This window comes from Plecotus auritus (assembly GCF_963455305.1).
Source record: "Plecotus auritus genome assembly, chromosome: 7".
Taxonomy (NCBI): Eukaryota; Metazoa; Chordata; class Mammalia; order Chiroptera; family Vespertilionidae; genus Plecotus; species Plecotus auritus.
Genome location: NC_137774.1, coordinates 23,011,472 through 23,036,579, shown reverse-complemented (window position 1 = coordinate 23,036,579; position 25,108 = coordinate 23,011,472). Strand labels below are relative to the sequence as shown.

General features: G+C 61.8%; 2 protein-coding genes and 1 long non-coding RNA gene across 17 annotated transcripts in view; 2 read left to right on the top strand and 1 right to left on the bottom strand.

The window, feature by feature from the left end:
* BCAS3 (BCAS3 microtubule associated cell migration factor) overlaps positions 1 to 6,646 on the top strand; it is a 490,554-nt gene extending 483,908 nt beyond the window's left edge. For 6 of the 15 annotated variants that reach the window (XM_080677785.1, XM_080677788.1, XM_080677773.1 and 3 more), the window contains one exon: positions 5,860 to 6,639. In XM_080677785.1, the coding sequence (XP_080533911.1) occupies positions 5,860 to 6,008 (149 nt within the window). In that variant the 3' untranslated portion in view covers positions 6,009 to 6,639. Of the gene's footprint in view, positions 1 to 2,753; positions 2,845 to 5,859 lie in introns of all 15 variants that reach the window. The other 9 variants (XM_080677787.1, XM_080677784.1, XM_080677789.1 and 6 more) reach the window with 5 other exon arrangements.
* Positions 158 to 14,116, bottom strand: LOC308252914. Its single transcript, XR_013961075.1, has 4 exons — positions 13,986 to 14,116; positions 4,816 to 4,882; positions 2,670 to 2,742; positions 158 to 2,076 (listed from the first exon to the last, which is right to left on the bottom strand). It is a non-coding gene; the product is annotated as an uncharacterized lncRNA (long non-coding RNA).
* Positions 13,820 to 22,462, top strand: TBX2 (T-box transcription factor 2). The gene is made up of 7 exons (XM_080677791.1): positions 13,820 to 14,341; positions 15,388 to 15,655; positions 16,578 to 16,724; positions 17,894 to 17,970; positions 18,067 to 18,230; positions 18,686 to 19,317; positions 21,405 to 22,462. The coding sequence occupies exons 1-7, from the start codon at positions 13,947 to 13,949 to the stop codon at positions 21,852 to 21,854; spliced, it is 2,133 nt and encodes a 710-aa protein (XP_080533917.1). The 5' UTR covers positions 13,820 to 13,946; the 3' UTR covers positions 21,855 to 22,462.
* Positions 22,463 to 25,108: the final 2,646 nt, after the last annotated feature.

Sequence of the window (25,108 nt, the reverse complement as noted above, 5' to 3'; positions counted from 1 at the left end):
AACATGGAGCAGTTTGGCTGGCTGCTCTGGGCCCCGGGGCCACCCGCTCCCTTGGGGTACCACTGAGCCCAGCCCAAGCCAGGGGCTTAACCACAGACTCTGCCACAGACAGGGGAAGGCTGGGAGGTGGGCGCGGAGGGAAAAATCGATGCACGTCAACAGGGTTGGAAATTTATTTTCCAGCTTGGAACAGGGTATTTACAAAAAGGCAAGGAGGGAAACAGAGAGCTATAAACACATATCTGCCATCTTCCTCCGCGGGCCATTTCTTGATTAAAAAGCATCTTTCGCAAGGTCCAGTGGAGGGCAGGCTGGTGGGGGCTGGATGGCAGAGACACCTGCTGGGGAGGACGGGGGAGGGGGACCCTGGGGTCCCATGGATCACCGCAGTCACGGATACGGTTGCAACAGTCCTAGAACTCACGTTGGCTGGCTGGAGGCTGTGCTCTGGGGTGCGATCTGCATGCGTTATCCCATTTCCGTCTCACCCCTGCTCAAGGAAACCCGCCTGGGTACCCTCAGGGGCGGGAACTGAGGCACAGAGATGTGGAGGGACCTGCTGCAAGTCTGCGGGTGCAGGGGCTGAGCTGTGCTTTTATCCCCTTGCTCAACTGCCTCCCTAGCCTGGGCAGCCCCCCACCCCCTCAGGCCTTCAGTGAGGCGGCATACTCCCTTCACGCTGCCGGAAGTGGGCAGGCTGTGGGTGCAGGGTAAGACTGGCCCTGACGTCTAATCCTACTCCCACCAGGCCACTTGGGTGGTTAGCTGGGGACTGGGGTGTGTGGCTGCCGCCAGGGCCCAATAAAAGTGCTCGGCTAATCCCGTTAATGAGCAACACGGGGAGGCTCTAAGTGCACCGCGCAGGCTGGCTGGGGCCGCTGAGCACACCAGAGGGCCGGCAGTAGGTGGAGAGGAAAGTGCCAGGCGGCCTGGGCTGAGCCGGGGGTCCCAGGAACCTCTTCCCAAACACACACAGCACTGCCCTCACGGACCCCGCCAGGTCCCAGGAACAGGCCTCCACCCTGCCCCCCACCACCAGAAGCCAGAGGGGCTGACCTCAGAGTCTCTGGCCATCTGTCCCCACTGCCATCCGGCCTGGAGGTCAAGCCCAAAGTCGGACTTCACTTCTGAGCCTCCCCTGGGGCCTCCTGCCCACTTGGGCTCACCCAGCTCTACGCAAGGCTCAGCAGGCGCTGTGTCCCAGCGTTTCACCCCCTCCCAGGGAACTGGGAGACTGAGACGTTGGTGCTTATGAGGTGACTGACTCATGAAGAGGCCTCCACTCAGTCTGTCCCCAGAAGCCCCTGCCTTGCAGGTGGAGGGTGGCCTCGTGGGAGGGCAGGGTCTGTATCCAGGGGAGAGGACAACCCCAGGGAGAACCTCAGGGAAGCAGGCGGGGACCAGCACTGCCCCTCAGCACCCACCACAGCTCCAGGAGCCGGGTTCTGTCGCTCCTGCCTTTGCAAAGGGGCCGCAGTGCCCTGGGGGTGCGGGGAGAGGAGTGATGGTGAGGGAACAGCCCAGCCCAGGAGTGGGGTGACCTTGCGCTCCCACGTCCTCGGCCAGACTCAGAGCTACTCCTCGCTGGGTCTGCCTTGGTGTGTGTGCCCCAGTCACAAGGCTGCTTCTCCCTAACGAGGTCAGCGCCCTCCCTGACACCTTTGAGCTTCGCCAGGCTCCGCATGTGTGGGCAGCGTGAGGAGCGAGCTCTCTCATTCCCACACTTACTTCATGAGCCAAAGCTCCTCTTTGACAGGTGCCGCTCGTTCCACTCTCCCCGTCCCTGTGGCTTGTCCATCCTGGCCCGTGGCATAGCGGGCCCATTGCCAGTGGGGGGTGGGTGGGCACAGCCAGCGGTGGCATGGGGGGGGGTGTCTGCGGTTCTCTCTCACAAGGTTGTGCACCCAGAGGTGACTTCCTACTCTTGCTTAGAGTTGCCGTCCGCAAGAGGGGGAGACAGCACCCACCTCCCAGGTGCACAGAGCTCCTGGAGGATGTGCGGCCGCAGCAAGATGATCTGTCGGAGGTCAGCCGCGTACCTCGGAGCTGCTCCTCGTCCCAGACTTGCTTTGAGGCCTGCAGAGCAGCCTCTCTCAGAGCTCGCTCTCTCCACCGCCCGGATCAGCATGCTTCCACTCTGCGGGAGGCTCCCTTAGTTCCCCCCAGAGCCCAGCTTGCTCCTGCAGCCTTGGCAGGTTTCTGGCAGGCTTTCCCCACAAGCCCGGCTCAGCTGCAGGAGAGCCGCCTGACCGGGGGGGGGGGGGGGGGGGGGGGGTCTTGGGAGTGAGGGAGGTGGGGGCAGTTGAGGCTGGGCCACTGAGTCAACAAGTCGTCGGAAGTCGTCTCTGAAAACCCCGCAGCCTGTCTCTGTCTCCTCTCCCTCTCCCGGCAGCCCACCTGCATGGGGCGCCGGCCGGCACTGCATGGGCCAGGGCCCTTCCCCCCACAGCTGCTGCTCCTGCTCGTGTGCGGCTCCTCTCCCCACTCCCACGCTGAAGGGAGTCTTGGCTCTGTCACGACAGTTCCATCCCTGAGACCCCATCTGATTGGTCCCCAGCCCCCTACACATGCATGTCACCGTCGTCCTCGGCTGCAGGATTCCGCCGCAGCTTACCCTCCTCCCAGCGTGACACCCACACCTCCGTCCGCACCTCCGAACGCCCTCTCACCTGCTTGCAGAGACCCGTGTACTTCTTGATCGTTGTCCATATCTTTTCCAAAAAAAGATTCCTCAATGCTTTTCTTTTCACAAGGGAAAAAAAAAGGAAAAAAAAAACAATGCCAACAGCCCAGCGCCCGTGAGCAACCCAACAGTAACAAAGCATGTGTTCGGGATGGAGGAAGGTAAGGCCACACGTTTCCATTTGCCGCTTGCTGCTAGGGCTGGGCGCCGGGATTACTCGAGGCGGGTGGGGGCGTGTGCGCACCCCTCCTCCACTCCCACTCCCACACACGCTCATTGCTCTGTCTTGGGGTTAAAGATGGCATGTAGGAAAGAGGCCAGGACCGGCCAAACGCAGCCAGACCCTGGTTCTTTCACTAACAACTCACACTGAAAAACCCCTCCCCCCCTTACCACACCACTCGTTCATTCCAGAAATGCTCCCTGCACACCAGCTGTTCTCTAGGCCCGTGGTTGGCACTAGGATACGGAGATAAGGCACAGCACAGGCCCCGGGGGCTCGCCGCCTGGACGGGACACACCTGAGCAGATGTGCCAGGGCAGCAGGACGGGCTCACAGGGCCGTGGACACTGCTCAGCTTTGGAGGGTGAGCGGGTGGCCCGGGGGCTGAGGGAGCCTGGAGCGCTTTAAGAATGTCTCAAGTTCACTCCTTTATTTCCTCAATTTAGTACCATTAGTGAGGTGAGGTCTGGGGCAGGCCCTGAAAGGCCATTGATAGTGCTGCGGAGGTTAGGCCTTATCCTGGGCACCGCTAGGGGTCGAAGGTGTCTAAGCAGAGGAAGAGCAAGGTGAGGTTTGTGCTGTAGACAGACCACTGGCTTTGGTGTGCTGGCGGGTTGGAGAGGGGGGTCTAGAGGTCAGGAGGTCAATGGGGAAGGTATCAGGTGGGAAGTGCAGGCCTCACCAGGCAGTGGCAGTGGGATGGAGAGGAGGGGAGAGGCTGGTCACCCTGGGACGTGGGGCGAGGGAGAAGCCTGCCCACTCCCACCGTGCCCAGGCCTAACTGGTGAAGAGACCACCTGGGCCAGGCAGCTCAAGCTACGCCTACACCGCGGGACGAGCTGCGTCTGCTGGGACTCGGGGGTGGGGTCACCGAGGCTGCAGGTGGGGTTGCTGTGGGCCTGTGCCAAGGGCTGTGGGGGTGCCGCGCTTGGGCCCGGGCTCCGATCTCCTCGGCTTCCTTGGCAGTGCAGAGGTGTCAGCACTTCGCATTGAGAATGTGGGGCCTGTCCCCCAGCTCTGGAAAGGGCCCCACCTTCCCCCATCCTCGTGGCCTTTCCTGCTCCTTCATCTGGGGGTTTCTTCCTTGGGCCTCATGTCCAGACCCTAAGGAAGCCCCTGCTTTTCTTGCTACTGACTGCCGGTGCTCTCTCCTGCCCTCCTGGCCCTGCTGTCAGCGCCCCCTAGTGCCGGGATGGCTGTGCATGAGGGCAAGGGCCTCTGGAATCAAATGGGGGCCTCAGAGATCTCTCACAAGCTCCTCTGCTTGCTTGTGGGAAAGAAGGGGATGGAGTATGCTTTCTTGGAGTCCAAAGCTTCCCTGTAGAAGCCCCAAGGTCTGTTCTCTGCTTTCCCGTCCTCACCCCCTCTTGGCACAATGACCTATACGCCCAAATTAGGGTGAGTCTGAAGAATGAGCCAGGAAGAAGAGAGCCCACACAGGAACCGGGCTTTCCGTCCAGGTCTAGCTAACTCTTCCTCATCCCAGGACTGGGCCCACCAGGGCAGCCAGTGTCTCTTGCAGATCAGGGACCATCGTCAGGCCCACTGCCTGTACCCACACTCCCCTCCTCTCACGCCCCCATCTGCTGAGAGGGTCTGGTGCCCGGCCACACCCTTGCAGATGTGGCTGGTGCAACCTGAAGGCCCCTCAAACCTGGGCCCAGGTGCCTGCTCTGAAGGAGAGCACACAGACTCCCCCACCCCATCCTGTGGCTGCTGCTACTGAGTGGGGATCAGTGGTTAGTTCCTGGATGGCTGGTAATGGCCAGCCCAGGAGTAAAGGCCATGACCCATTCCCTAACCAAAGCCAGCTGTGCTGCGTGTGTGTGGCGGCGGGGGGCTGGGAGCGGGTGCAGGCTGGAGATAAAGGTCTCAAGCCAGCCAGGGCAAGTGGGACAGTTGAACATACCTTGCCGTTTCAAATGACTGTTGCAGTCCTGAGCTACCGAGGCTCCCTCAGTCCAAGACAGGTGTCCCTTGGAGAAGGAAAGGTCACAGGTCACCACATCGCTCAGAGTCTGCCCAGGGATGTGTGATCACATCGGAGAGCCCACTCTGAGGGACTGAAAGGGGACAGGAACCGGCCACTTTCCAAAAGCCAAGCAGCAACTCCTCCTTCCTTGCATTCAGCACCCAAGGAAGTCCATTCACAACGCACTACCCGGTACCGGTCTCGGGTCAAGAGACGGTTGGGCAGTAAGGTGCCCACTGCTGAGTGAGGTGGGATCAGCTGCAAGATGGCAGCATGACTGTGCCAGGCGGGGCCAGGAAGAGGAGGGGCTGGAGCCGCCCTGCCTGCCTCCCAGGTCCACTCTGAGCATATACATTGCGGTGGGGGGTGGGGGGCTCAGGAGACCTGGTGGCTAAGAAGAAAGAAATCCTTTCTGCATTGGACTAGGCCCCTCTCAAACCAGGCATTCCCTCCTGCCAAAGACGAACCAGGGCCTGGCCAGCAGGCAGATTGCATGGGCGAGAATGAATGAGCAAGTGAGTGGCTGAGCCAGGGTGGGAGCTCTGGGCAGGGGACAGACCAGGCGGGGAAGCCGCAGCCCTCCTGTCCTGGCTTCTCCCCTCCTGCCTGACCTGTAGATCCAGGACAGGAGCCGGTCTTGGAGTCCGGGGAGCATGCAGGCTGTGCATGAGTGTGTGCAGGCGTGGGCGCACGTCCGCGGTGTGGTCCAGACAAATCGTCAGGGTGGTCATACTTCTGCCCTAAAGGGGTCCCACAAGGGAACAACTGGAGCCCACCAGCCAAGGGAGGGTCTCCCTCCTCTGCTGAGCCTCCCTGTGACCCGAGCTGCCACCTGTCCATCTGGGGAGCATGCGGGGATCCCCGGCAGAAGGATGGAAATGGACCCAGATGGGCGCCTCCAGACAAGCAGCCAGCCGAGAGCGTGCCCGACCCCATCCCCAGACTGCACTGACCGGGCCCGGCCCTCTCCTTGTCTTGCAGAACTTCAGCGAGAGGGAAGCATCGAGACTCTGAGTAACAGCTCAGGTTCTACCAGCGGCAGCATCCCAAGAAACTTCGACGGCTACCGATCTCCGCTGCCCACCAATGAGAGTCAGCCCCTCAGCCTCTTCCCTACCAGCTTCTCCTAGGTACCAGATACCTGCTTCTGACTGGCCGGCCCACTCACCTGCTGGAGGAAGGAGGAGAAGCGCCCCCTCCGGCTCTCCCCTTCAGTCTCTGCTCCTCTTTCACCAACCACCTTCCCCAAGCTTAGTGACAACAGCCACCCCCCTCCCTGGATGGAGAAGAGACCCTTCTCCAAAGCACCTCGGTGCACGCTGACCCTGTCAGCGGGGCTGTGGCCGAAAGAGACTGCAGAAGCGCCGCCCCCTCCTGTTTGCACATGGTGTCCTGCATTGGATCCGCTTTTGTATTTTCTAACCCACGGGGGGCCTGGGTGGGGAGAGGATGGAAGGCCTGGCCAGGCATTTCGACCCTGATCGCCAGCCCCAGCCCACTCCTGGCTGTGGCTCACACTGCCCAGCTCCCCTTGGTCAACCTCCCTCTGGAATGGGGTGAATTGAGGCCCAGAGTGTTAGGGAAGGAGGAAGGAAGGGGAAGCCCTCCTCCTCTTCCCTTTGGCTCGTGGGAAGGATCTGTCTGTCTTGTCTATAAGCCCGTGTACACTGGTCCTGAACTGTTTGGTGAAGGAAACAGTGGTTCCTGAGGCCCTGTCAAAAGTGCACGTCTTTCCAATAAATCATGCTGCAACTGGTGTCCACCCCTGAGCTGCTGGGGGCAGGGTCCTCGCCAAGCGCCGAGCAGAGTCCTGTGGGCCTGACCCTGTGTCCCTGCTCCCAACACCCCTGGCCTGATGTGTGCAACTGAGGGGGAGTCATCGAGGGAATAGGAAGGAGGAGAATGTTTGCCTTGGAATTTGGGTGGGGCCTGATTTAAATCCATTCTCCAACCTTCCTTCCTGTTAGCAGAGCCAGTGAGTTCTGGGGCCACCACAGGCCTGACACTCCCTGTCTGTGGCAGGAGCAGGGGGAGCAAAAAGGGGTGCTGAGCAGAATAATACTAGCCCTAGTCCCCACTTCTCTAGACCCCAGAGAGGCCTGGGAGGATCGAAGGAAACCTAATGAGCCAGTTGTGGTTTGGGGTGGAATTTAACGTAATAGCCACAATCAGGCCTTCCCATCCAACTGTCCGACAGGAGCTGGGGCAGCTCTTGGGGCCCCTGCCCCCTTCACAGGCACCCTCTCCAACCCTGGCACCTGAGATCAGCTGGGCACGTTAGGAGAAGGGGGACCTGAATCACACTAGGTTCTGGAAGCTGAGTACTCGGCCCTACACAGGGTGTCCGAAGCCAGTCCCTCCTGCCCAGGAACCTGCAGGTGAGAGATCACATGGCGGAGTGAAGCATGCTGAAAGGTCAGGAGGCCCGGGCACAGCCAGCGGGAGCTGCCTGAGGAGCAGCAGCTTTTCCCCATTTCGAGACATTGATGTGTCGGGCTCCACCCAGAGCCAGAGCAGTGTTTCAGTTAAAAGGGGGTGGCGGGAGGGCTGCCATGAGGCTACCTGTGCATTCTATCCCTGGGCTGGCTCCCTGGGGGTGAGTCCAGAGCTCTAGGAAGAGTGAGCCCCTGAGAACCCCCCCTATGGCAACTGGATGGGGCCAGGATGGAGAGCCAGGAGCTCTCTCCAACCCTGCAGGGAACGGCTGGCAGCGTGGAGTCAGGAGTCCTCCCTGGCTCAGCCCTTTCCCTCCAGGGGGTGCAAAACAGCTGTGGCCTCCTCCCGTCAGGGAAAGTGGTGGGTGTAGGGCTGGACTTGCCGGCTGAGCTTGCAGGACAATCTGGTTATTCATCTGCTCACAGCCAGGGCAACTCTTTGAGTATGTGGGGGGAGGGGGAGGATAAGAGAGGCCAGATAAGCTGGCCCCATGGCGGCTGCCACTGGAGCTCAGGTTATCAGAGAGGCCTTGGGCCTGGCCCCTGACTAATTGGGGAGGTTATGGACCCTGCCACAGCCTGTAATCAGCTGGAAGTGAGAGCTGGGCTCCAGGGTGGGGGATCTTACTGCCCACTGGCCATGGAACAGCAGCCTCCTAGTCGAACACCTAAGGCAATCTCTGCCTCCGCCCCAGTAGACCTCCAGGTGGCATTACCTAGGAGGCAATCAGAACATGCATCTAATTGTGGCCTGACCCTGTGACCTTGAGGAAGCCACGTGACCTCCCTGATTCTCACAGCACTACCTGCTCAAAGGACAAATGACTATGGACGTTCTCTCAGTGTGATGGAGGAAAAAATACCTTCATGGTCTGTGAGGCGGCTGGTGGGAGCTGGGGTGGCAGCTCAAGGAGAGAGGGCACTGTCTGGGACTGACCTGAGAAAGAGCCGGGGTCCCAGGGCAACGTCAGGTGCACAAGCGCTCTGTCCAACACCACTGCCGGCTCCTCGGGAAGCAAGTGGAGGCCGGCAGCTGCCTGCTGTCTGGGACTGGAAATGGCTTCTCGGTGCTGATTTTTCTGATTTTCACAGCTCGGAGACTCTCTAAACTAGAAGGTACCTAAAAGAGCACTGTTTGGTCCCCATTTTGCAAAGAAGCCTAAGCCCCTGAGAAGGCCAGGGCTTGCCCAAGGTCACAAAGTCACACAGCTAACCTGCTGGTGCCTATCTGCTCCTTGCTGCCTCACGTGAGGGCCCCTTTCTGAGCTGACCTGTGCCCCCACAAGATCCAAGACTCTTAAGTCTATTCACCCCTAGCCCCAAGAGCTCCCAGCTCCTCAGCCGAGGCTATGTTTATTGATTTTAGAGAGAGGAGAGAAACATCATCAGTCGCCTCCTGTACAAGCCCCCTCCCTCCGCTCTGCGAAACCTACGTAAGTGAACCAAACCAACCTTTCATGTACAGGAGGGTGCGCCAACCAACTGAGCCACACGGCCAGGGCCCCTGACTGACGTTGAAGCTGCTCTTGGTCCCTGTGGAACAGGGAAGGCAGCCTCCTTCCTGCAGATTTAGAGCTGGAAACTCCAGGGCAGCAAAGGGGAGAGCCTTCGTGTATGTCTTATATTTAAAGCAAGAACCCAGCCTGAGGGTGGCGCCCTGGAGTCTCAGTATTGCCTTCCTGTATCAGCACCTGTATGAGAAGAGTAGCTACTGGGACAGCAGTGATATCAGCACCTAGGAAGTGAATTCCTGCCTCGCTTTTTTGTTGTTGTTGTTGTTAATCCTCAACTTGAGGATATTTCCATTGATGTTTTAGAGGGAGTGGAAGGGAAGGGGGAGACAGAAACACATGGGTTGGTTGCCTCTCGCAGGGCCCCACCACCACCACCACCAGGGCCTGGGATTGAGCCTGCAATCTAGGTAGGTGCCCCTGGAGGGAATCAAACGCAGGACCCTTCAGTCCGCGGGCTCTGTCCACCAAGCCAAACCAGCTGGGGCCAACCTCACTCTCTCTTAAGCTCCCAGTGTCTCTGCCACTGGTAGCTGTGTGGCCGCAGGTAAATGACTGCTCCGCTGGGCTTCCGGGTTTTCCTCTGTGAAGGAGGGGGAGGGGAGCATGCCCTGCAGATAGGAGCCACAAGGCCAAAGCAGGCAAGGAGGAAAGGGTAGGTCAAAAAGGCAAAAGGGTGTTTCGAGGCCCCGGAGGCTGATGGGAGGGACAGGCCAGGTAGCTCTTCAGCAGGAGCGGGGGAGGGAGGGCGGAGGCGGTCAGTGGGAGCCCACGTTGCGGTGCGCTGCCCAGGGAATCCGGGCCCCCAGCCCCCAGCTCCCAGCGAAAGCATTTCCAAAAGCGAATCAAGAGCCCAGCGAGGGGCAAGCAGCGCAGAGCAGCCCCGCCCTCTCTCTGGGCAGGTGGGCTGGTCCGGGGGTCCTTCCCACGCTGTGCCCCTTTCTCAAGCCACAAAGCAGCATGGCCTGTTCACGCCGCCGCGATCCCGGACACCATGCCCATGACCTCGCGCCCATGCACATCCACGCACACGTGCACCTCACTGTTGCCGACTCCCGACATCTGGGACCCACGGCCTCAACCCTAGAGCAGCGAATAGTCTGGAGCTCCCAGGGAGAGGAGATCCCCAAATCTCTGAGGCCTCAGATCCCCAAAGTGCGCGGGGACATGTCCTCAGTGGCCAGCTCAGGTGCAGAGCGACACCCCTCAAAGGCCAGGTCTGTCCTGTCCTGGGCCAGGCTGGGGCCTCGCCTTCACCTCAGCCTGGAAGATGGATACTGGGCCACACAGGCCGCGGCTGCCCACGCACTAACCCGGCCCTAATCTGAAAAGTGGCCCCGCTGCCCAGCCTGGCTTAAGGCGGGTGCCACAGCGCGCCGCGGGGAAGAGGTCGCGCCTCCCGCTCTCAACTCCCCCTCCCCCCGCCCCCATCCCGGCCACTTGGCCCAACCCTGCACGGGGAAATTGGGTCGGGAGGAGGCGACGGACGGGCGGCGACTCCAGAGAGACTACGCGCCTGTCAGCTGCAATTTGTCTAAGTGGACGGGACAGGCCGGGCTGCTGCGGGCCGGGGTCAAGGAGGCCTCGGCCCCCACCCCAGCCAGACCCGGGACCGCGGGGGAGCCAGGCCGGGCGCTAAACGGGGCTGGCTGGCGCCAAGGCTCAGGGAGGCGCGGGTCCGGCCTCGAAATCGGGATGGGAAGCAACTCTGTGTGTCCGCCCACACCCATACACACACGACATGCTAAGACCCAGACAGCACCTCCACGGTGCTGACACGCAGGGGGCCACCCACATCACCCAAGCCTTGCCTGGGCACAATCATATACGGCTGCGCACTCATACCAGCCTCACACCAGCCCCGATGCTGGTCCCTCTGCCTCCCCACCAGACACCCTCAAGCCATCAGGCAGGTCTCGCGGATCCACGCCCAGTCGCACAGATTAAAGACACAGGCGGCGGCTGTGTCTTTAGGGAAGGTCCTAGCAGTGGCCCTTGACCTCACAAAAGGTTAAGGGGCCAAGGACTGACAGGAAGCCCAGCCCGCCCAGGCGGTCCTTGCGGGATTTCCTTATTGCGGAAGCGCAGAACGCACAGAGCGCGTGCAGGGACCCAGGCCGGGAGCCCGCGCCCGCCCGACGCCGGCCCGGAGGACTTGGGAGAGGGAGGGGCTGCTGAGCGCGCGTCCCCCACCCGTCTGCGGGGCCCGGCCGATGCGAAGTGACAGGGGCCGGAGCTTTGTTGTGGAGCCTGGGCCGCCTGGCGCCAGCCGCCCCCGCCCGTGCCCTCCCCCTCCAGCCCTGGGCTGCTCGCAAGGCGCGCCCCCCACCCGGGGGCCTCTTAAAGAGACACGCTCTCTCAGCCCTAGGGACCCCCCAGAGGCTCCAGTTCCCTGGGCCGAGAAGAGGGGTAGACCCAGGTGGGGGAGGGGCCGAGCGGGAGGGGGCGCTGCATAGTGCCGCACGCGCGGGCCGTCTGAGCCTCCCCAGCGCGGGTTTTCGCTGCGCCAAGGACATTCCTCGCTGGAGAGTTTGGAGAGGGGAGGAGGGCAGGGTGCAGATTCAGAATCTTGAGAGTGGCTGTAGCAAAACCTTGGGTTCACTGCGGGAGGGTGGGACAGGACAGACTGCGGAGCCAGGGCCCAGAAAAAGCCTGTGGCCGCCGGAAGGCTGGCCCATGGTCCAGTTCCTGTGGCCAGGTGGGGTCATGGACCCCAAATGCAGCCGCTGCACTGTCGCCGCCGGGTCTCTTGGGCAAATAATCCAGGCCAAACTCTCTGGGCCTTGAACCCCTGGACCAGCTACGGACCTTCCCCAGGAAAATATCCAAATTGCACAGTTAGGTGTACACACATTCTTACAAGTACGAAAGTACGTGTACATACACGACTTTGCATATGTATTCACGGATTTCCAGGCCCGTCCCTGGATTCCCGGCTAAGCTACGCTGCCTTGGCTATTATCTGGTCACCTCACGGATGGCGAAAATCTGTCCACACAAATCCCCTCCCGAGGGACCACATCCTGCCTAAGATGGACCCGGCAGGGCTTTCCCTGTTCAAAGCTGCAACGGATCCTGCCCCGGCTGCGTAGGCTGCACAGCGCGGAGTCGAAGATTCGTTCTGGACAGAAAAGAGGCACCAAGTGAGGAGCGACCCACCCGACAGCGAGGTCGAGAAGAAAAACCCTGTGGGAGCGGCGCCCCTTTGAATGCTGGGTAGGGGAGTTCCGAGAGCCCCAGGGCCGATGGAAACAGAAAAATGGTCGCGGAGGTCCAACAGCTCCGGCGGTCCTGAACCCAAAATGCTAGGGGTGAGCCGGCTTTACATTCCAGATGCAAGTGCGCAGCAACAAGGTGCACTGAGACTGGGTGCGCGCAGCAGACGGCAAGCAGCAGATGGGCAAGGTTGCCTGGGACGCTGCTGGGTGTGGGCTGTACGCGCCCACCATGCGAGCGCGGGGCCTGTGCCCGCCGAACTCACCCGCACTTGCATTGGTTGTGCGGGCAGGAGTGGCCCGTCTCGTCCTTACCAGGAATCAGTCTGAGTGTCGAAACCCAAGCGCGATTCCAGGCAGGTGTGTGGCCGCTTCACGCTGGCAGCGCGCCTCAAGTTGCTGCTCCCGCTGCGCACAGAGGGCACCATCACACAGGGCGTAACACACACACACACACACACACACACACACACGCATCGCGGGGGTGGGAGGATACTGGGGCTGCCGGAAAACCGGACTGTTGGTGCGCACCTGTGGTTGAACACGTGCGTTTAACCACCCGGAGGGGAGTGATCAGGTTCGCACCAACATTCGGACCCCACGGCTCCCCACTACTGGACTTGGGAAAAGGGGCGGAGAGTGGATGGAGGATGCCTGTGTTTAGGATGAGGGAGACTTTTGTCTCCAGTACCGGATGCGGCGAAAATTAGTTGGGTTGCGGGTCAAGAATCGGGGGCCGGGATTGGCCGCCTTGTGCTGGGCGAAAGGTGCGCTCCCTTCCTGGCCCCGAGAATGCCCTTGGAGGGCCCAGGTCTGGGTTGGGGCGCAGACCTGCTAAGTCCAGGGCTTGCCCAGAACTCCAAGTTCCTCCTGAGTCCCCCAGTAACGGGAGGCGCGGGCTCAGGGGTCCCCGCGTTTCCGGAGTGCAAGGCCGCGCGTCCCGCTCCCGCCCACGCCGGCCCCACCAGGCTCTGCCACCGCTCCACTCACCAGCTCCCGCCACTTGGGTTCCACTCCGGGACCTCGGCCGCCCGCGCCTCCCGACTCGCCCGCCCACCGGCCTCTCTTTCCAGCACCCGCAGCCTCCCTCCGGAGTGCAAGGGCCCCGGGCGGCGCCGCGGCCGGGAGCGGGGTCGGAGGCCAAGCTGAGGAGCGGGCCAGAGCCTTCAGGCTGCCGGACGCAGGCGGAGGGCGCCCCCTCTCCTCTCGGGGCCATGTCAATGCTTTGCACTTGGGGCGGGCGAGCGGCTGGGGGTCCTTTCTCGGGGCCCTGAGACCAGGGCGCCCCTCGCCTCAAGCCCATTAGGCGGGTCGGATCGGCCAGCCGCGCTCCCTGTACCGGCGCGGCCAGCCTCGGGCTCCGGCGCGGGGTGGGGGCCGGGGCAGGGGGAGGGGTCTCAGGGCCCGCTGGCCCGTCATTGGTTAATATTTTATTCTGTTGACATGTTTTCTTACTGCTGAGGCTTCCGACACCTTCTCCCCGGCCCCCCCTCCCGGCCGGAGCTTGGCCTGAGCTGTCAAAACCCCGCCCCCGGAGACCCACAATTGGTCCAAAAAGCGTAAAATCAGCAATCAAGGGGGGCCTGGCTCGTTAGCGCAGGGGATCCGAGCAGGGCAGGACATGTGAGATAGTCACAGTTTCCCAGAGATCACGACAAGATCTAACCAGTCGCGCGTGGTCACCGGCGCCGGAGCGGGCCAGCCCAGCCCAGCCCCGCGCAGAGCCCCCGCCACCCCCGCGCTCAGAGCCCCGCGCCCCTCGCTGTGCGCCGGACGGGGAGCGGGAGGAGCCGCCGCCGCGCTCGCCACCCGGGTCGCCCTTCCAACTCGCGCGCCGCCGCCCGGGCCGGGGGTCCAAGCCCCGCGCCCCCGGCCCCGGCCCCCAGGCGCCTGGGCCGGATGTCCCGATGAGAGAGCCGGCGCTGGCGGCCAGCGCCATGGCTTACCATCCGTTCCACGCGCCACGGCCGGCCGACTTCCCCATGTCCGCCTTCCTGGCGGCAGCGCAGCCCTCCTTCTTCCCCGCGCTCGCACTGCCGCCCGGCGCGCTGGCCAAGCCTCTGCCCGACCCGGGCCTGGCGGGGGCGGCGGCGGCGGCGGCGGCGGCGGCAGCGGCGGCCGAGGCGGGGCTGCACGTCTCGGCACTCGGCCCGCACCCGCCCGCCGCGCATCTACGCTCGCTTAAGAGCCTGGAGCCCGAGGACGAGGTGGAGGACGACCCCAAGGTGACGCTGGAAGCCAAAGAGCTGTGGGACCAGTTCCACAAGCTGGGCACCGAGATGGTCATCACCAAGTCCGGGAGGTAGGGCGGCCCGCTGGCCGGGGGGCGCGCGGGCGGGCGGGCTGGGGAACCCGACAGCACCCGCCTGCGCCGAGCCTGCCGCCCGGCGCTCCCGGCTCGGGCCGGCGCCACGCTTAGCTCCCACAGACAACCAAATGACTTTTCTCATTTGGCACCGAGCGATATTTAAAGAACGAAAACATCAAACTCTCCCGAATGAAGTAAAACGAAAACGTGCTCCTAAAGAATAGTTCCAACCCTTCTGAGGCCCGCGGCGGAGGAGGCCCGCGGCTCGGCCCTGGCGGGTCTCGGAGGTCTCGGCTGCAACTCAGCCTCGCGGCCGTGCTCTCCTGCCTCCCAGTCTGGCTTGGAACTCAGGGAGACCCGGCGTCTCCGGGACTTTCTTCCGACCCTGGAGCCCAGAACGGCACCCGCACCCTGCTAGACCCAGGCTGCCCCGCTGGTTCGTCCCGACCGCTCGGGTCCCGACAGCGACCGCGGAGCCAGCCCAGCCGCAGCCCTGACCCGCCCGGGGCCTCCTCGGGGCCTAGGAGCAGGGAGCTCGGACACAGGCGGCCCAGGCCCTAAAGCCAAAAGGGAGCTACAGTCGCCCGCCCCTCGGCCCCTCCACTCAGCCGCAGTCCAGGCCGCAGGCTGCCCTCCTCCCTGGAGCTTGAGGGTCAGGGTCCTTGTTCGGCCCTGTAACCCAGGTCCCCAAACACACACCCTCTGAATGATCCCCGGCAGCTGCTGTCCCCGTGGGGGTACCCCCTGAGCGAATTTCAGGGAGATCAGGGGAAGCGGCTGTATTTTCAGAGGGTCTGGGTTTCTTGCCTGGACATTGGCTGTCCTCTCAGATGAGGGTGAAAGGGTTCCTAGACCCGAGCATAGGGTCTACCAAGAAATGGGAGTTTCCACGGTAACAACCACAGGTGGGGTCTCCCAGGCAGCAGTAAGGGGGCAGAACAGCGACCTGCGGGAAACCCAGATGCGGGAGCTCCAGGCCGTGGTGTGTCCCGGGAGAGAGTCCAGGGCCCCACGGCGTCTCCCCTTTCCCTTCCTCGCAGGCGGATGTTTCCTCCCTTCAAGGTGCGAGTCAGCGGTCTGGACAAGAAGGCCAAGTACATCCTGCTGATGGACATTGTGGCCGCTGACGACTGCCGCTACAAATTCCATAATTCGCGCTGGATGGTGGCCGGGAAGGCCGACCCGGAGATGCCCAAACGCATGTACATCCACCCGGACAGCCCGGCCACAGGAGAGCAGTGGATGGCCAAGCCGGTGGCCTTTCACAAGCTGAAGCTGACGAACAACATCTCCGACAAACACGGCTTCGTGAGTGTGGGCGGCTGGGGGATGGGGCCGGAGACCGCACCTAGCACTGCAGCCCAGGGTTCAAGGAGAGGCAGGCAGATTCCCCAGAGGGGAGCGCTGGCAGAATCCCGGGGTGCCGCTGTCCAGGTCTCTTGGCCTGTGGTTTCTGCCGCCTGGGCCTGGGCCTGGGCCCAGACGGCTCTGCTCCGCAAGCCTGGGGAATGGCAGCTGAGGGGCGGGGAAGTCCCAGGCCGCTCACAGCCTGGGCTTGGGTCAGGCCCTGCAGGAGCCCTTCCTGGAGACCCGTGGATGCAGGTGCGGTTGGGACTCGCTCCACAGCCGCTGGTCTTCAGGTGTGGAGCTTGGAAGACCTGCCCAGGACCTCAGCTTGTTTTCACCTTCCTCGCCCGAACTAGGAGATTTAAAAGTTACCTCAGCCCCTCCCTGCCCTCTCTGAGACCCACAGTCCGGCAGGAGGGAGTTTGGAGGTTCTCTCTGCTTCCGCCTAAGCCGGGACCCGCTAACGGGAGGGGGGTTCATGGGGCAAGGGGACTGCCTATCCGTAGTTAGGGCAGCGGGTGAGTCCTCCAAGTTCCCCATCTTCTCTCCGTGGGTGTTCCAGGGCTCAGCAATGAGCCTAGGAAGAGGGGTTAAGAGTGGAGTTGTGGAGGGTTTTTACGTTGTTTCATTTCTGTTTTCACCTCGGGTAAATATTTTTAAATGGAGAGAGAAACTGGGATAAAGAAAATAGACTGAAAAGAATTATAAACGAGAAAAAAGAGCAGGGGGGGGAAACACACAGGAGAAAATAGCAAAGGGAGGGGAGGGGGCGTAGAGAAAGCAGAAACGTGTGAGAGACAGGACTTGAAAGAGGTAGGGTCCCCAGAGAGTGGAGATGCTCCCGGAAGGCGGGGGCCGCCGGCTGACCGCACCCTCCCCGCAGACCATCCTGAACTCCATGCACAAGTACCAGCCGCGCTTCCACATCGTGAGAGCCAACGACATCCTGAAGCTGCCCTACAGCACCTTCCGCACCTACGTGTTCCCGGAGACCGACTTCATCGCAGTCACTGCCTACCAGAACGACAAGGTGCGGGCAGCCCCTGCACCCAAGCCCCCGCACGCGTGCAGGCTCCAACACTCCACGTACATCCGCCCGCAGCCCCCGCCCCGCACCCGCCTCGCTCCCTCGCAGCCCACTCCCCAGCACCAAGGCTTTTCTCTGTAAGCCCAGTGCCCGCCGAAATCCCCAGGCTCCCTCCCGAGTCCACAACACGCACGCACGTACACGCTCCCTGGGGCCCGCAACAGCTGGGCGCGCTCCTCCGGGTGGGGATGTTTACTTAGCAATTAGCAGAGACGGCCCCGCTGACAATTTTACATTTCATTCGTTTATTTCTTGGCTCCGGGATGGGAATTTAAATGAAGAGAGAGCAGCCCTAGGCAATGTGCCCAGGCTCTCTCAATGCTAAGAACCCCACGCTAAGAACCTGGGGCCCAGTTCTCACTCTCCCGGGGTAGCCAGAGATCGGGGCAGGTGACAGCCCCCAAAGCCACCACCTTTGGGCCAGTCCAGGCCCCAGGCCACTTGGGAGGCGCTTAGAGACTTTTCCTTCAAGCCAAAGACCCCCCTCCCATCCCCACCCTTGCTTTCTGCCTTTCTACTCCCTCTTTCTAAAGGGGCAAAGCACCACCGCATCGGTCCATTCGGTGTGTATAACTCTGGTGAACGAGAGTGTGCGAGCGTCCTGACTGTCGTCCTGTCTTTGTGAACCTGTGAGCCGATGTGTGCGCTCCAGTATGCGTGCACCATTTGGGGCGTGTGGAAGCATGTTTACTTGTTTGTTCTGCGGGCACTTGCTTTGTCGTTGCGCCCCTGCGTGTGCGGGCCGTGAGTGTGACTTGTCTTTTATGTACCTACGGACTGCGTGCCCCGCTGTCTGCTCAGGTGCCGGAGTGTGCGCGCCGGGGCCTGTATGCCTGTAGGCGTGCTGGGACAGATTCCACGCTGTGCGCACAGCTTTGGGCCTGTGTGTGCAAGATGAGAGGTTCTACCTCGAATACTTGGGAGGAGGAGAGACCCTGTCGCTTTCTGAGAGGCCCGCCTGGAGCCACACCTCGCCTTTGGGCTCAGGGCTGCACATCCCAGGCGGGAGGGTATCAAGTGGACACTCCCCGGCTCTCCTCTGAGCCGCTGCCCTCCGGGTGCCCCAGGCCAGACTGCATCCTGACCTGGCACCGCCCTCTCGGTCCCCGCAGATCACACAGCTGAAGATCGACAACAACCCGTTTGCCAAAGGCTTCCGGGACACGGGGAACGGCAGGAGGGAGAAAAGGTGAGGGGTGCGTGGGACCATCCGCGGTGGGTGCCTACAGCAGGACGTGGGGGTGGGTGCGCTCCCTTCTGACCCGCTCCCTCTGTCCATCCCCAGGAAGCAGCTGACGCTGCCTTCTTTGCGCTTGTACGAGGAACACTGCAAGCCGGAGCGCGACGGCGCCGAGTCGGACGCCTCGTCATGCGACCCTCCCCCCGCTCGGGAACCGCCGCAGTCCCCGGGGGCAGCCCCTAGTCCCCTCCGCCTGCACCGGACCCGAGGTGAGGGTCTGGCGGTAGAACCGACCGGAGGAGGGGGAAGGGAGACGGGAGGGTTTTCTCAGAGCGCGGGCTGGCTCTGCTCCGAGTCAGGGAAGCCCTAAGACCCTGGGAAGCGCCTGGGGTTTGGACGCCCCCAGGAGAACGGTCCCTGTAGCCAGCAGATCCCACTGGACTCCCAGCTAGGTTCCTGGCGCCGCGGGCCGCTGGCAGCAAAGGGGACTACAAGGCTCAGTTCCTCCCACCTTGCAGAAGGGGTCTTGGATTAGGTGACCTGCCTCTGCCCCTTGCCCCACGAGGATCAGGAAGCCTTCCACTTGCTCAATGGGGACAGCCCATTTTGTCTCCCAGACAGCAGGCCTTTCCAAGTCTCTCGGACCCGCCCCAGACACGGGAGAGCCCTCGACTTTGTCTGTTCCCGGGCCCCTGTCATCCCGCGTGTCCTCTCTCCCCTGCAGCCGAGGACAAGTCGTTCGCCGCAGACAGCGACCCAGAACCCGAGAGGCTGAGCGAGGAGCGCGCGGGACCTGCGCTGGGCCGCAGCCCAGCCCTAGACAGCAGCAGCCCCCCTCGCTTGAGCGAACCTGAGCGCAGCCGGGAGCGGCGCAGCCCGGAGAGGGGCAAGGAACCGGGAGAGAGTGGCGGGGACAGCCCATTTGGTCTGCGGAGCCTAGAGAAGGAGCGGGCAGAAGCCAGGAGGAAGGACGAGGGGCGCAAGGAGGCGGGTGAGGGCAAGGAGCCCAGCCTGGCACCGCTGGTGGTACAGACAGACAGTGCGTCCCCCCTGGGCACCGGCCACCTCCCGGGACTGGCTTTCTCCGGCCATCTGCATGGGCAGCAGTTTTTCGGGCCACTGGGGGCCGGCCAGCCGCTCTTTCTGCACCCGGGACAGTTCGCCATGGGCCCTGGAGCCTTCTCCGCCATGGGCATGGGTCACCTGCTGGCCTCGGTGGCAGGCAGTGGCAATGGCGGAGCCGGGCCGGGGGCCACCACCGGGCTGGACGCAAGCGGGCTGGGCCCCACCGTCAGTGCAGCAAGCACCGCCGCGCCCTTCCCGTTCCACCTCTCCCAGCACATGCTGGCATCTCAGGTAAGGCCTGTGATCTGGTGGCATCGCAATGGAGGGAGGAGGGGTGGGCACAGGGCTTGAGGTGCTGTAGTGGGCAAGGACTCTGTCCTGGGAAGACCTGATATACACTCTCTAGGACACCTAGTTCAGGGATACCACGACTGTAGGTCCAGGGTCTGGCCAGGGTGCTCCTCCGACTCCTGTGTGACCTTGGGCAAGTCCCTGACCCTCTCTGGGCCCATTTCCTTCCCTATTAATAACAATAAAGTGAAGCACCCATTAGATTCGGCCTGTTGGACAGACTGGGGCTGCCCCTGGCTTTTGGGAAGTCCACTTTCCTGGCCTCTGGACTTTTTCCTTGGGAACAAAGGCCCTTGACTCCCTGTCAGTCCCTGAAAGGCCAAGGTGGCTGGACAAAGAAAGGAGGAAAATATTGTCCAATGTTTCCTGGACAATTGACCACCAAGACGACCCATCTCCAGATGTGTTTTCCAGGCCCTCCAGGAAGTCCTCTGACCTGACAAAGGACGGGCTATTCCTGATCCCACCTTGGGTCTCCAAACTGCCCCAGCCACACACCTCAGGGGAAAGGAGCTCAGTTCCCCAGGCCCAGGTTGAAATTCTGAGCTCCCAGGGGAGAGTTTATTAAACTGTGGCCAACAGCAAAATAAGGAGATCCGATGAGGTGTGCGGCCTCTCTGGTTGCTTGGGTGGAATATTCCCTGTGGAAAGATTTGGATTCTCTTCATTCATTTTCTCCCCTCTGAGGTTTCTGGCAAATTGAACCCTTGAGATCATATCTAACGGGAAGGAAAATAGGAGTTCGGGTCTGAGAAGGCTCCTTTGGTTCAGAAGCAAAAATTTTTAAAGGGGGGGGAGGAGATGCTGAAATAGGTTTTAGTGGGGCGGGGGAGTGTTTGAGGCACTAACATCACATACCTAGGGCTCTGAGTTGGCAAGGAAGCATCTGGAAAATAAGAGTTCAGGGCCTGGAGGTAGGATCTGAACCCTTGATTCTGCAAGTATGTGAATGCATCCTCCCCAAATTCTGGTGACAAGCATGGGCATCAGAGAGGTCATGGGGAAGTCACGGCTTCTAGACACAGCCTGGTCAACAGGTGCAAGGCCGGGTGAGAGTACCCAGCACTCAGGAGGCATCCCTTGGCACATGGCTAGGAGTTAAGTACCCAGGCGAGGGTAGCCCACCCCTGGCTGTCAGGTAGAGCCAAGTGCGGAGAGCTGATGCCAACCTCCCTTCTCCCAACTTGGAATGCCGGGTCTGAGTGCCCAGTAGGGCTTGACCTTCTAGGAAGGATATCTTTTCATTTCTGACTAAGCTGCTACTTTTTTTTCTTCCCGCCTGAGCCAGGCCTGAGTCTCCCTAGCAGCCCAGCACAGTCTGCTCCCTGCCCTCCTCCCTGTACCCACAGACTCTGGGGAGAGAGCCATTATTTCAAAGGTCACATAATCCAAAAGTCGGCCTCGTGGACTCAGGTGGTGTTTATCCAAGGTTTCCTGGCTACTGTGCTTTCCACAGGCAAAGACTGCATTCCTTCCTCAGCTGCCACTGAGGTGCCGCCAGGAGTTCTTTATGGAATATTCCGGCCAGTTTATAAACTGATTGGCACCTGTACCCTCCTCCCGGCCCAGGCAGAGACCTCTGAGCAGGTGGGCCGGCAGAGGGAGACTTGACAAAGCTCCTCCCCCCTGCCCGTGCTTCCTCCACCCTTTGGGGCACCTGCAGAGAGCAGGGCTGGGGAGGACACTGTTCCAAGTGAGCAGAACTTCCCAAGACGACCACAGCCGCCTGCTTGCCACCTGGACCCACGCCTGCCCTGTTTCCTCCCTCCAGGCCTTTGCCTAGGCCAGTCCAGCGGCCTGGCATGTCCTTCCCTTTCGCAGACTGGCACAGAGCTTTGTAACTGGGTTTGGCCATGGGCCTAGGGCTCATGCCTAACTGTGCTGCTTGGGGCATCGTTCTGTGAGCTCTAGCCTCCTATTCCTGAAACAGTGGGGGCGGCGTCCTAACCTCGCACCACCCCCAGCACCCAGCTCACCCTCAGACACCTCAGGCGGGATGCCTCACCTCTGTGGTCTTTTTCTTCCAGGGAATCCCAATGCCCACTTTCGGAGGCCTCTTCCCCTACCCCTACACCTACATGGCCGCCGCCGCCGCAGCCGCCTCCGCTCTCCCGGCCACCAGTGCTGCCGCCGCCGCCGCTGCCGCCGCTGGTTCCCTCTCCCGGAGCCCCTTTCTGGGCAGTGCCCGGCCCCGTCTGCGCTTCAGCCCCTACCAGATCCCGGTCACCATCCCGCCCAGCACTAGTCTCCTCACCACTGGGCTGGCGGCGGAGGGCTCCAAGGCGACGGGCGGCAGCCGGGAGCCCAGCCCGCTGCCGGAGCTGGCTCTCCGCAAAGTGGGGGCCCAGCCCCGCGGAGCCCTGTCGCCCAGCGGCTCAGCCAAGGAGGCGGCCAGCGAACTGCAGAGCATCCAGAGACTGGTGAGTGGGCTGGAGAGCCAGCGAGCCCTCTCCCCCGGCAGGGAGTCGCCCAAGTGACGGCGCCCAGCTGCTCCGTTGCCACGCTGGCCTCCCGGGCTGCCTGCTCCTGCTGCTTGGGACCTGTACAGCACAGAATGGGTATTTATTTAAATAAAGGAGCAAGAGCGCGGCAGCGGCCAGAATAGAGCCCCGACTAGCCAGCGGGGGCTGGGACACGTCCCTGGCCCTCACAAGGAGACCCGCTCCGGGATCACAGTCGCGTTGGAGCCCCTGGACTCGGTCCAGGTTTGCTCCAGTGTCAAGGTGGCATCATGGGGGCATTGTCCGGGTCCTCCTGCGCTGTGGGGAGACCTCACCCCCAGCCCAGCGGTCTCTTCAGGAGCCAGAAGGTGCAGGGGTTCGGGTGGGAGCTTCCGAGAGCGTCCCAGAGGCCCTGGCCTCCTGCCTGGGCCGCCTGTGAGTCTGGGCTGAGGGATGCTGGGGTCCGTGAAGACTGAGGTCAGTGTAGACTTGAGCAGGGAGGGACCGTTTCTTTTAGTCCTTGCACCCCTTCCCCCAAGAGACAGGAGCCCCTGCCACCCCTGGGTCAGCGGAGGGAGTGGCACTTCTGCCTTGAGTCCCCAGGGAAAAAAAAAGATATTTATGAAATAAATGGTAATTTGTGTAAATATGCTTTAAGATTCCCAGAATATGCAAATTGGTATTAATTTATTCAAAGGTGTACATTGCTGTGTACATAATATTTAGAGATTAACTCAAAGCATTTAATTTTTTTCATTTTACGTGAGCATCTATATTGTACAGGGCTGGGGGGTCCTTGGCGGCAGGAGAAGGCCCCGCCCCCGGAAGAGCTCCCGCCCTCCCAGCCCCTCGGCCCCTCGGCCCCGGCTTTGCTCGCCTGGCCTGCGGGCTCCACCTCAGGTTTTCACTTTTCTCTCCGGAGCGGAGCGAGATGAAACAACAACAACAAAAACAAACAAAAAAAAAACCGAGACAAAACAATAAAACGCGAGAAAACAATAAAACGCTACAATGCGAAGTGAACGGCGGCGCTGTGCGCTCTGTGGTGCGCGCGGGGCTGGGGCGCGGCTGGGGAGCTAGGAGGGGCTGGAGGCGGAGACAAAAGGTTGGGCGCCTCCGGCTCGGCGGCAGCTGCACCCCAGGGGCGGCAGCGCGGCTCGGGCGCAGGCGGAGCTGCGGAGCTGGCGGCGGCGCCGGCGCGGGCCACGCGCTGGGCTAGGGCTGGGCTGGGAGGCGCCGAGCCACCTCGAGCCTGGAGCCCCCGGAGCTCCCAGCGCGTACTGCGTCCCAGGCCAGGGGCCGGGCTCCCTCTACTGGCCACTCACCTCAGCCGGCGCCCCACCCACTCCGCGGACTCCCGGCTCCCTTTCTGGGGCGCCCTAGTGGAAACGCAACCCCTTTTAGCGCTTCTGAGTAGGTGGGGCTGGTCAGGTGGGTGATCCCTCTCTCTCCTCCGAGGAGAGGTTTGGCCGTGGTCCCCCAAATACCGCAGACCCTAGAACTCTTTTCCATCTCTGTATCTCCTGAGCCTCAAGGCTGTTGACTCCAGTGGCAACGTTCAGCCTGAAAGTTCTCCCGTGTAACTTTTCTGACTCCCTGGGAGGTGTGGGGCGTGCGGGTCAATAGGCTATTCCCTTCCTGCCTCGGTTTTCCCTGTATAATAATGGGCCTGGCTGGGACTTTCTCTGGGAGTCCCACTGTCAGTCTCCCTGAGGCCGATCCTTCCCCAGACACTCCTGCAAGGACAGCTGCCTCCTGCCCCCATCCTGGGAGCTGGCCAGGGCGGCACCTTCTCTCCTCTTCGCCCAGCCAACAGGTATCTGCGGACCCAAATACCAGCAGTGGGAAGGGTAGGAGCTGGACTGTCAGTCCCTCCCTCAACCCCCCCACCCTGCCCCGCAATGGTCTCTCCGTCACTGAGCCCCCAGTTCTCTCCTCTTTTTCTTTCTCTTTTTGTGTGACTTTTTTTTTTTTACATTCAATTCTATTTTCTATTCGTTTCCGGTGTACAGCATAGTGGTTAGGGCGGTAGGCAATCATACTTTACAAAGTAGTTTTCCGATATTTCAAGTATCCACCTGGCACCAGACCTAGTTATCACAACATTACTGACTCTATTCCTTCCCTGTGCTGCACTTTACATCCTACAGATTTGTACTTCTTAATCCCGTCACCATGTTCATGCAGTCACCCAACCCTCCCCCCTCCGGCAACCATCGGTCAGATCTCTTATCTAGAGTCCCAGTTCCCTCCCCTTTAAGCCGTAGGGATCTGTGATGCCCTGGCCCAGCAGGCTGTCCACCTTGGGACTTTGGAGGGCGGCAGGCACTGGCCCTCAACCCACCAGGGACACCAGGGACGGTGATACGGAGAAAGGGTGAAGGTGGAGGTGGAACTGACAGTATCTGGGCCTCCAAGCTCCCAAGACATCTTCCTGGGCCAACACAGTTGCCAGGAAAGAGAACGATGCGGCCTTTTCCAGGGAGGGAGCTGGCCCCTGACCACGCCGAATTTGCTAGGGTCTCGGCCAGTGAACGAGTGAAAGGGCGCCGGAGTCTCCCAGCCCCCAGAAGGGGCTCCAGCGCCCCTGCCTCTGACCTTCAGGCGGGCGGGACAGCGAATGGGGCAGTCCGAGGACGGGCTGAGACTCCTTTCTCGGCTCAAATAGAATCCCTCATCGACAGTGTGCTTATTCGACAGGGTTTGGGGAAGAAAAACAAACAACAAAAAAAAAACGCTTCCAAGATTCAAAGAGCAGCCGGAGCGCGTTTGCCTCTTCGGGTTTCTCACCGGCTGCACGTCTAGGAGAGGGAAAGGCTGCGGGTTTACAGCAGCCTGCGGAGCGTGCTGCGGACACCAGGGGGAAGCACCGACCCGAGCCGCGGGAGGGGCCGCGGGCACCGTGGGGAACCAACCCCGGGAGGGTCGCTGCAAGGGCGGGGCGGGGCGGCCTCGTTGCGGGAGAACCCAGAGGCTCCAGCCCCGCGCAGTTTGCAGACTTGTTCCCATTTCCCCGCCTCCCCACCGCGCACGTCCCCTCCTGGAGTCGCTCCCGAAGCGCTCCACTGGGTCACAGCTGCGAGCCTGAGTTCGGCTGCGGGAACCGCGCGGCCGGCGGGGCCTACCCCCAGACAAAGGCCAGGCCGCTTCCTGGCCCAATTAAGCCACCCCCTTTCAGCCCTCTTTGTTCCGGGGCTGCCAATTAGCCCAGGCTCCTCGCGTCCCGCCGCTCCGGTGCCCCAGGCCTCCTTAACCCGTTAGGGCCTGGCTCCAGGGGCCCTAGACGGCAG